A 12209-nucleotide genomic window follows, 5' to 3' on the forward strand; every position below is an offset into this window, starting at 1 on the left:
TATAGATTCACGATTTACATTACTGAAGAAAATAACATAGGAAGTGCACATTATTTTTTTCTCTTCCCCTCTTCCTATTTTCTTTTCTAGCACTAGACACTAGGTCCTCCTGAGAAGGCAGGAAAATGTATTGTTTAGAAGATTAGAGATTCTTGGTCATGACTGGTTGGTTGCAGTGGCCCGACTGTGAACTGGGGCAACTGTTCTTTAATTTTTCCTTCCACTATATGGAAAATGCCTAACCTCTGCTTGCCCCATACCATGATGGCATGACTGAGATTGGTTAACTCAACGCGTGGAACTGTTGGCATGAACTTGCATCCTATCACACTGTCACCCAACACACTGAAGCTCAAATACTCTCACAGATTGCAGAGGCTACTCAAGCACTGGGAGAGAATATGTGGGTCCTGAAACACATGTAATAAAGTATGATAAAGTCTTGAATTTTAAGGGTTGTTAATGTCCAGCATTGGCAGACTAAAACCTGCTTGCTGGTCGGATGAGTTTATTCTGCCAGCTCCTTTCCTTAATTCTTCCCCCTGAATTCTTACTGCACTTGATTTTTGTGGTCTGTTTACAGCTCTCCCCTATCAAGACTGTCTCCTTACCTGTAGTTAAGTGTATTTTATTCACTTTTAAGACTTTTCTTTGCTTCACATTAAGATAATTCTTGGTAAAAAGAAGTTATTTTGAAATAAAAATGTCTCTTCCCAAGCAAATACATTTAAAATAGATTTTTTTCTCTCCAAATGCTTATGTAGTTTGCCAGCAATTCTTTGTAATAGATACTCATTGTATGCCACCTGGGTCAACACACATCTGTATAAATCTTATACTGACAATTTTTATTTTACTGGAAGTATCAGATATGTTGTAGGCTGGCACTGAATTCAATTACATTATCGATATATACTGCTTGACTCCCTTTTGATTGAACATCAAATGGAATGGGTTTGTTGGGTCGGAAGATAAAATCCGCAGAAAGAAAATTCAAACATCAGTGGCACTCGTTTTTGTTTTCTGATTAGGGTGTAGACACGGTTTAATTAAAAAATGATTTACCTTTTTGGTGGACGCTTTTGGGTTTTCTGTGCTATCGGAAACTCACATGCCAAGTTTAAAGACGCCTGACAATTATAGACTTCAGCTAATTGGGGTGGGGTTCGTTATTCTAGTTGGAGTGTCTGAAAGTGACATTCACCAGCGGATTCCCACATCTTCTAATAAATCGTGCATTCATAATCTCACTTCTGACACCAGCTCTTTCCCAGTCTTCGGAGTTTTTGCTGTTTGAGTGCTGCCACCCATAACCACCAGTTAGCGATTTCAGCACCATGTGATCTATATTACCTACAACAAGAATTGCACAATTCTCAGGAAGGATTTACACCTTGCAATTTCATTAAAAAAAATTAACCTTGTTGTCTGTTGCAGTTCTTGCCTATCACCATGTCTCTTATAAGTACTGATGAAGGAGTAATTTAATGATTTGGGAGATTTCCCTTTTCTTAAAATGAAAATAATTTTGGCACGAAAAAAAAACTAGGTTAGTTTGAATATGCAATAATAGACACTTTCCGCTGTTTTGCTATTGTTTGAAATTGACCTTTTGGCAATAGAATTGTAAAGAAGACTTGTGTCCAGATGGTGTCTCTCCCGTTAGCACTCGCTCTGTTTCTAACAAAGCATCCTATCAATCACCTTGGATGATTCCCAACACAGATTATATCAAACACCACACGAATGTACAGAGAGGAACAGATTACATGCTTTTCACACAAAAAATGGAAAAACCGTTTTAAAAAGCACACATGACTGTGTGTCATGTTTTTAAGGAAGACAGACTATTTTTGACAAGCTAAGCCGATCTGATTTGCTGGCAATGGGCCGGAAGGGAAACAGTAGAGCTAATTAGACTCATTGCGAGTTGCAGGCAACACACCATGAATACATTCTGATGACTTAGACTACTGTCATTGTCTTTAATGTCTGTTTTTTTCTCAAATAAAACCAGTGTGGCTCCGGACGAATATAATTAACATGCATGGGAAATGTAACCAGAAAACAGCTAGCTAACTAGAATAATCCTATTCTGCCTCAAGGCTGGTTTGTCCTGATTGATTAATGTATCATTTAGCAACGTGCAAGTACACACACACAGTGCAATCAGAACTTGTTTACGTAATCGACGGAGTAAAACAGTTCAATTTCATTAAAAACTATGGTCATAAACACAATAATGGCCAGCAATGCATGTTACCGTTTTTAACACTAATTGTAACATTTGGTGATTGCATCTACTTCAATAAATACAACGCTGGCGTTTACTCGACGCCCTTCTAATTGATACGAAGGAAGTAGGCCTCCAGCTCTCGAATCGCGGAATACGAATCAATTCGGCAACGAAAGTTACAATAAAAAATAAAACAGAATATATGCATTATTTATAAAATTTAATGTAACTACATATCGAATTGCTCATTTTATTTTAAAAATAGCGGTATCACGTTCGAAACAAATATATATAAAAAATAAAAACGCTGGTACAAAACATAAGTATAATACCAAATTCCAGATGTAAATGTACACAGAGCCCCATACTCAGAGCACAGCTAGCACTGACCATTTTCTGACTGCACAGAAGCACGCTCGGTTAAGCTATAAAAATATCCCCGTGTTGAGAGATTAGCCTGGTCTCTACAGCAGTAACAGATCCGAGCAATGGGATTCTCTAAGTGCACATGAACATTACGCAAGTTCCTGCGCCTTCAATCCATCGAGAAGGGATGAGAGGAGCCGTGTTCCCTCTAACAGGGTTTGATAAACAGAGCCATCAGGCGAGGGAGACAGTCCATCTCGGAAGATCCCTCGATTCAGTACCATCCACTCTAGACTGCTCAGAAAACACAAGCATCCTCCCTCCAGCATTAGAGCAATGCTGCAAGATTGGAAAAAAAACATCAGGTCTGTTGTTTTTCTCTTGAGGTGTAGAGACGCATTGCTGTGCCAAAAGGCGTAATCCTCCTAACCAACTGAATCTCGTCGTTTCTTTAGAAGATTTCCTTATAAATATGCCAGCATTTTTGAATAGTTATCGCAGGCGGTCGAATCCCAGATGAGTGGATTTTTGTAGTAACCGACCGTTGGTTAATTTTTGGTGGACCCATCATCTTTGTGGAGGGCGTTGCTTGTGTTTCTTCTTTCTTGTTTGTTTTTGTTTTTGTTGCCCGGCTTCTTTAATTGTCCAGACGCCTTCTTGCTCTGAATTGTGATCCTCATTTCATGCATGTCCAGGGGTGGCAGGTTCGATTTTGACGATGGAGGGTCGTATTGTGGAGGTTGGGAAGATGGCAAGGCTCATGGACATGGCATTTGCACCGGCCCAAAGGGCCAAGGAGAGTACGCGGGCTCTTGGAGCCATGGTTTCGAGGTGGTGGGAGTATACACCTGGCCAAGTGGTAATACTTACCAGGGGACATGGGCACAAGGGAAGAGGCATGGCATCGGAGTGGAGAGCAAGGGGAAGTGGGTCTACAAAGGAGAATGGTGCCATGGATTCAAAGGACGATATGGGGTCCGGGAGAGCACTGGTAGTGGAGCCAAGTACGAGGGGACCTGGAACAATGGACTACAAGATGGATACGGAACAGAGACCTACAGAGATGGAGGTAGGAGAAGAAAACTTAATACCGCACATTCAAACGGTAACACAGTAAAGCGATTTTTTGCGAAATAAAGGTTGGAGGAGAGGAATATGTTTATATAGTAATAATAAAGCTGTATTAAAACGTTATTGAGCGTGCCAAAAAGTTGTTAAATGGAGGCAGTTATCTTACGGGGATTCCAGGACAAATATGTGTATCTTATAATCTATAGGTTTGTAATAAATTCTCAAACCTTTTCCATTCCAAATCCTAAATACCAAAATGAAAACTTGTGGGGTTCCCAAATCGGTCAATGTGAATCACTCATGAAATTGGAGAACTCGATTTAAGGTCCAAACTAAAACAACAACGTTCGAATCAAGGCAAGACCAAGACACGAAAACCAAAAACAAAGATCAAAATTTCCACCACAGTTTAAAAAGTGCAGCTGAGGATATACTCCTAAAAGATCCATACTTGTGTTTGCTCAGTAACCACCCATTTCTAAAGAAAAACTTGGCAAAAACCAAAAACGACTGTTCCAAATCGTTTAATAAGGGTGACGCTTAATAGAAAGACACACAAATAAATAAAATTAAGAATATTTTCTTGTCAAGAGAACATGGGATGCAAGAAATTGATCACCCACAAAATACTCAGTCGAGGCACGTTAATACATATCATTTATCTGCAATATCAGATGTGAATGAGTGGTTGGTTTTCCACAGAAACCCCAGTATTCAAAAGAAAACATAATTGCAAATGTGCACAAAGCGACCACTAAACTGGGTGTAAGCAAAGAAAACCATAAGGTATAATCATGAATATGGCAACTGGGCTCCAGGAAGAAATGAGAAGGCAGGCCGAGGTAAACGCGAAGGCATATGTGGTAGGCTAGTGATGACTAGGCAATGTTTGCAAGTTAAGACACGGGTCTGCTGACTTTGCAGAAACCCGTGTAATTATTGCATTCGAGGGTTCAATTTATTCACATATAAACTCCGATTGTGTTGCATTGGCAATCGTACAAAACTTTTTCCGCATCGTGTATTGTGGAATAAAATTGCGTTTTCGAATATTTACAGTATTGTTACGATTGTGGAGTTATTTTGTGTTCAGCTGCAACCGAAAGACAGCCTCCATATATTGTAGCAATGAAGCGATTGGTTCTGCTTCAACCTCTGCGTGTTGTCAGGTGGCACAAGGGCTTCAGCCCCCATGGCGGTGGTCACAGTAAAGTCACAGTGCCAACAAATAGCTGTGTGAAATACGGAAGGGTCAGGAAATGACCAGACTAAAGAAGGCCAACAACCCTTTAAGGGAACTGAACGATTCCTTCCTGACAAATAACATCGGTTAACAAAACACGGAATTACAGAGATAGTGGCACAGATTTAAGGGGTCTTTGGGTAGGACCAAAAAAATTATGAGGATGCTGAAAGTAAAATTTTCTTCTTATTAGTATATGATAAATTATTAATTTATCAGCACCCATAAACAAGATTTGAAAAGATTACTCCAATTACACGACGTTATGGTTTTAAATTACAAAACGCAGGATGGAAGCGGAAAACAAAAAGTAGGTTGGTTCGATGAAAACAAAACCGAACGCAACCAGAAGGATGTCAGTGAATTGATAAATTGCCTCATTCCTGCAGCACACATTGTACAGGGAAAACAGGCAACTGGCACTTGAAAATATCATCTCTTAAACTGAATTACGAAAAAGCCTCATCAAAATTATCATAAGATAATACTTGCTCTCATAAGTGTAGAAACAGACAAAACGTGCTAAGTGTTTTTAGTGTTCAGTTCACCGAGCCTGCAGTAAAATATGTCAACTTGAATGAATGTTAAATCGATGTAGCTGTTTCCCTGGAACGACTCTTGCACCGGCCACACTATCAGCCAGTAGAATCATAGAATGGTTACAACAGGGAAGGCGGCCATTCGGCCCGTCTAGCCCCTGTCGATCGACTCTCAGCTAGTTCTGCTCCCCCGCCCTTTGGTAGCCCTGCAAATTATTTTCCTTCAAATACTTATCCAACTCCCTTTTGAAAGATACAATTGAGTCGGCCTCTACCTCCCTCCCTTCCAGATCCTAACCACTCGCTGTGTAAAAAAGTTTTTTCTTATGTCGCCTTTGGTTCTTTTGCCAATCACCTTAAATCTGTGTCCTCTGGTTCTTGACCCTTCCGCCAATGGGAACAGTGTCTCTCTATCTACTCTGTCCAGACCACTCATGATTTTGAACACCTCTATCAAATCTCCTCTCGATCTTCTCTGCTCCAAGGAGAACAACCCCAGCTCCTCCAGTCTATTAACGTAACTGAAGTCCCTCATTCCTGGAATCATTCTCATAAATCTTTTCTGCACCCTCTTTAAGGCCTTCACATCCTTCCTAAAGTGTGGTGCCCAGAATTGGACACAGTACTCCAGTTGGGGCCGAACCAGTGTTTTATACAGGTTCATCATAATTTCCACACTTTTGTACTCTACAGCTCTAGTCATGAAACCCAGCATCCTGTAAGCCTTTTTAACTGCTTTCTCAACCTGCCCTGCCACCTTCAATGATTTGTGCACACATACCCCCAGGTCTCTCTGTTCATGCACCCCCTTTAGGATTGTACCATTTAGTTTATATGTCCTCTCCCCATTCTTTCTACCAAAATGTATCACTTCACACTTTTCTGCATTAAATTTCATCTGCCATGTGTCTGCCCATTCCGCCAGCCTGTTTATGTCTTCCTGAAGTCCATCACTCTCCTCCTCACTGTTCACTATACTTCCAAGTTTTGTGTCATCTGCAAATTTTGAAATTATGCCCTGTACACCCACGTCCAAGTCATTAATATATATCAAGAAAAGCAGTGGTCCTAGAACCGACCCCAGGGAAACACCAATGTGTCAGCTGTGGCTCAGTGGGTAGCACCCTCCCCTCTGAGTCAGAAGGTTGTGGGTTCAAGTCGCACTCCAGAGACTTGAGCACAAAAATCTAGGCTGACACTCCAGTGCCGTACTGAGGGAGTGCTGCACTGTCGGAGATGCTGTCTTTCGGATGAGACGTTAAACCAAGGCCCTGCCTACACTCTCAGGTGGACATAAAAGATCCCATGGCACTATTTTCGAAGAAGAGCAGGGGAGTTATTTATCCCTCAATCAACATCACTAAAATAGATTATCTAGTCAGTATCACATTGCTGTTTGTGGGAACTTGCTGAGCACAAATTGGCTGCCGCATTTCCTACATTACAACAGTGACTACACTTCAAAAAGTACTTAATTGGCTGTAAAGTGCTTTGGGTCATCTGGTGGTCATGAAAGGTGCTATATAAATGCAAGTCTTCTATCGGTTTTATGTGAGTTGGAGAAACTGGAGGACAAATGACTTTTACACTTTTATAGTGTGATTACCGGCCCTTTTTTAAGGGGTGAAGATAGGAATATGTATCTACATATAAATATATTAACATGTAAACAAATGTCTTGTCACACAATACAGGCTATCAGAAATACTTTAAAAAAGAAATGCAGTCATATCAGACTGGTTTCCTGTGATCTGGAGCCAGAAATTTATAAGAACTCACCAACAGCAATTAACATGTAATTGACCTCAGGATTTATAGCAATTCAACTTTGTGGCTTAAAGAAACAGGTAATTAAACATAACTGGACCCCAGGAGCAGAATAGTGCATGTTACATGGTACAAAACCCCTGTCATTATAAAACCGGATACCAACTGACTTATTATGAGGAGTGCCACAGGAGATCTGCTAGTCACTACAGTAAACTACTAGAAGAAATAAAGCACACTTGCAAACATGGTAGGAATATGAAAATGAATTTCTTCTTGTTGCTATTGATTTTACAAATACATCACTTTCTTCATTTCATTAAAGACAACCCACAGGGATGTGTAAATTTCACACAATACTATGCTGCTATCATTAATGCAATTACCACAGTAAATATGGAACAGAAAATGCCGTACATTAAACTGAACAACTTCAAAGTACCTTGTGAATATCTTGCCTTGAAGCTGTTCACAAATATCTGCTATTATACGATTGTTACATTTGCAAAAATGCACTGTTTTTTAGCAATGCTTTTGGAATATATTTTTTTCAAAATGGTTTCAACTGGAAGATGAAACCTTTATGGCAACAGTGTTAGGATCTGAGTATAGACAATACAAAACATAAAACAGGAACAGACATAGCCAGAAAGTCTGCAAATAGAGTCAACTTTAACAGTAATGTCTTATGTCTGGGGTAGAATGTGAACATGGAACACAATAAAATTAGGCTGACTGATGGTAGCCATCCATCGCTTAAGTTATGATTCACTTAAAGGACTCAGACATGCTACCTGGGCATATTTCATAACTATCAGAAAACCATTTTTCCTAATTTAATAACCTCACATTAAAATATGCATCAGTCACCGTTTTTAAAATCAATCTTTACAAAAAATCCTTCTAGATTAATTTTGTCATTCTGCTGAGTATTTAAAACAATTATTTAAGTTCAAGTTTAAGCAGCAATTCCTGATGATGATGTTGATTGAATTGTCTTGGAGGTGCTAGAAAGCCCAAATTGAAGATATTGGGGTCGATTTTCACCACCTTTGCCTGGCGTTAATGGGGCAAAACGGCCTCAAGGTCTGTAACCACTGCCGCCCCATTAACACCTGCGATGTGGCCAGCTCCATTTTGAAACGGTCCTACCATCAGGTGTCCAATGCGCCTGTTTGTTTCAGGCAATGGGCCCCTTTTAATATGTAAATAGGACCCTGATTATCATTTTAGGTGAGAACTGATTGGAGCCTGTGCCGTGCAGGCTCCAATCAGTTCTATGGGCCACAGAACCAAAGAGGCCCGCCAAAGATAATTGTCAAATTATTTTTGTGGGCCTTGGAGGAGCAGGAATGCTTCTCTGGGGCCCACAAAAATAAGCTGGGTTGCTCCCGGGAACCCCAACCTGCACAATTGCAATTCCCCCCACCACTGCAACTTCGCTTGCTGGCGACCCACCCGGCCCGATCTCGATGCCTCAATTTGACAAGCTGCATCATAACACCTGATTATGCTCCACAGCTGACCTACAAAATTTAATTGAGGCCAGGACTCAAAATCAGGGGGCTTCTTCACCACCGGAATGGGCGACAGGCCAGTTGGTCTGTTGCCCAAAAGACAAAATCTACCACACTGAGTTTACACAACAAATTGTATTGGTTCCATCCTGATGTAAAGCCACTACCAGGCTTCACCAAATATTGTTGCTGTTAGAAAGAAAATGACCTGGCTGCGAGATGCTTTATATATAAATAACTAATAAGTGCCATGACCAACATTGGTGGATTATTCAGTCTTTGATTGACTGAGATAATTAGATTATTCAATCTGTTGTAGAAATCCCACAGATATTGGTGTGCAACAAACTCCACAAATACAAGAATCACAGGTTTTGCAGGATGTACATATATTATCATACAAGATGTGAAGGATGATCCGGCAATGTGGGACTGCCTGAAGACTTTTTGTTCAGAATTTGCATATGGTGCAGAAATTGCTATTAAGGGAATACAAATTTCTACAATTGTATGAAGAAAGAAAATATTACTCCTGACTTTTATGAATATTTTGGGTTTTTTTAATTGGAGCTATGGTTATAATTTACTGAGTTTGGAAAGTTTGATTAGTTTCAGAATCAAATGTGGCAAAAGTCGGTCCAATAGTGAAAGTCTCTGACTTAAAGCAGTTTAATTACTCTTTGAAATAAAACTTGAAATATTATGGTTGATGCCTTATTTTGTATTGTTTTTGGTAACTCTGACTCTTCACTAAGAGGAATCTGTAAACTAATCCCAATAGCAAAGATCATTGTATGAACATCCCTGGATCTTCAGATAATTTGGGCACATTCCCCCCGCCCACCCCCCCCCCCCCCCCCGAACTATCAGAAAATATATTTGTATTGCTCGCACCCCACCCCCTAGATTACTTGGGATGAAATGGATAACTCACGCTCAACATCACTGAATCTATTACCTTCACTATATCACAAGCTATAGAAAAAAATACTGCTTCCATCCACAAATAACAGATGTGATGGAGGAGGATCTTCTGGCTGGATACCAACCACGCATGCAACAAGCATTTTATTGTTTCAAGTGTGTGTTGTAATGGTACATTTTAAAACCGTAATTTCATTTGGAGATCCCTATTGATTTTGCTAACAGCCAACCTTCTAATGGAGTCTTTCTTGCCATCCTACCCTCAACGTTGGTAGATTGTCACTATGGAAACAAACACTTGACCACATATATGGAAATTTATATGCATTATGTACAATGAACGTCATTTCATGTAGTTTTTTTACAAATCAATTATCCCCCTTTATTTCATGATGACATGACCTCTTGCTGTGCAAGGGTAGAAGAGGCATTGGTTGCTCTTTAGTATTTTGCCCAGTGGGAAATCTACATATTTGAGCTAAACATTCAGTGCCTGCAGGATATTTGACTGTGAAGGGCATCACAATGTATCACAATGTAGCCCAATGCCACTCTCATCCAAACAGGCACCTTGCAGGAGGAGTAACTGGATAACGATCAGAAGCTGGAACCCTGGTTGATTTTTCTCTTCCTAGCCCAGGGATGCTGACGTAATTTAGCTCTCCAACATTTGCTCTGGCTATAATCAGAGGTAGATTTTTGGGTTTACTGCCTGGACATTAATCACCACCTGGGTGGAACACTGAGAGAAAAAAATCAGTTTTCAAGGATTGCAATGCCCCTTACAAAATCCGCCTGATTTTCTTTCAATGAATTTAAAGGGAATGAAAATCAGGCAGGTTCTGTTAGTGGCATGTGATCCTCCTGGCCGGAACTTCCTCTCTGTGCTCTGCTTAGATGATACTTAATGCCCAGGCGGTAAAGACAGAAATCTCTCCCTAGGAATCAAACCTGGGGCATTCTGTCTGTTTGCATTAGTGGTGATTTTCTTTACTAGCCCATTGGGGATAAAATGATCTGAAGTGGTCTGCATTGAGTCAAGTTTAAATATTTTCAAATAATACTAAAATGGCTTAATTTAGGTCACTTTAAATTTTCATTTCAGCACAATCATATGGCACTCAGTTTTATGAACTCGTTGATCTGTAGATGGCAAGAATTTTTTAAAAATACATCGTCAATGTTGTAACAATGCAGTTTTATGAAATCTACATTCCATCAGAAATATATGTAATAAACGCAAGATTCCAAAGCAATCTCAACAGAAATTAAAAAAAAACTTACATAATCCAACTTCTTCCTTTTCCAAACTTTGTTCTGCGATACCTTAATCTTTCTATATCATACAAGCCAATTTCTCCCTATGACATTGTTGTAATTTTGACATATCAATATGAAAGTAAGATGGATATAAGGGAAAGAAGAAATCCATGTTTATTTGACATACTAAACTTTCAATTGCCCCACTAAATGAAGCTTTTTAGTTTTACTAATGGTACAAGGAATATACTTTATGAAAACATTTGTACAGACAGTGGGGTAAAAATTCCTGTGTGTAATGTGGAACAAAATTGTAAACACATTCTTTAGAAACAGGTTTAAAATTTCATTACACATAGCATATAGGGAAAACACTTTCCAAGTAAAATTAACCATATTTTGTCCAGAGTAAAATGTAAATTATGGTGCTGTGCAGCTGTATTCCTGCCTATCCAAAATGACTAACTTGACATCCAAATAATTAAAAACGCCTCTCCTACTTTCTTCAGACAATGTGGGCAAAAATTTCCCAATTTGAATATGAAGGGAAAGGATGTTCTAGTATTCCAGGTGGGCTTTGCAGGGTTCATTCATGACTCTACAAATCTAACAATGAATCGTTACTTCAGTGACAGACCGACTCATTACTGGATCTTCACCACACGAGCATGCATGTCAATTGTCACCTTTTAAAACTGCCAATCAGAGTTTTACAAGAAAAATCAACTTTACCCACTGGGATTGGAAGTTGTCAGTATTAACCAATACTGGTCGGAGGGTAGTGCTGGACCCATCAGAACCAATCAGATAGGTTGAATGGAGGGACTGCAATCAGTCATAGTTTGTATGTTACATAGTACAACATTCTTGTCATTAAAAAACAACATATCCTCCAAGTTACCATGAACACCACCATGGGGGATCCACAAGTTGATTAAAAGAGTTAATGCATATTATTATAATGCTATCCCTTAAATATCATTATTGATTCCATGAACTTTGCTTTAGTACAAATTGATACTCATTCTCCAGTACAATAAATATCAATTCTTCACTAGTCTGCCTAAATTATAAAACAAATATATCATTGAATAAACCACTAGTCTTTCTTGTATTTATTAAGAACAATAAATACTGCGTACAATACTAAGATTATACAGCACTCTGAATTGAATGATAGTACTGAAACTCGGCATAACTCAGCATAATGGATTTAATTTTTGACAACATATGTAAGTATATATGTTGTAATCAGTGTTTTTTGTCTGGGTTTATTGTCAACCAAA

General features: G+C 39.3%; 1 protein-coding gene across 2 annotated transcripts in view; it reads left to right on the forward strand.

Annotated features, from left to right (window-relative positions):
• The first annotated feature begins 2544 nt into the window (after positions 1 to 2544).
• The window catches only part of jph3b (junctophilin 3b), a 182331-nt gene continuing 172666 nt past the window's right edge, over positions 2545 to 12209 (forward strand). For both annotated transcript variants that reach the window (XR_015078835.1, XM_085991591.1), the window contains exon 1: positions 2545 to 3671. Coding sequence is in view for 1 of the 2 variants with exons in the window: in XM_085991591.1 (XP_085847717.1) it covers positions 3290 to 3671 (382 nt within the window). In the remaining variant the exon portion in view is untranslated. The remainder of the gene's footprint in view (positions 3672 to 12209) is intronic.

Source organism: Somniosus microcephalus, chromosome 6 (genome assembly GCF_052327205.1).
Source record: "Somniosus microcephalus isolate GS21.2 chromosome 6, FLI_Smic_1.0, whole genome shotgun sequence".
NCBI classification, from domain to species: domain Eukaryota; kingdom Metazoa; phylum Chordata; class Chondrichthyes; order Squaliformes; family Somniosidae; genus Somniosus; species Somniosus microcephalus.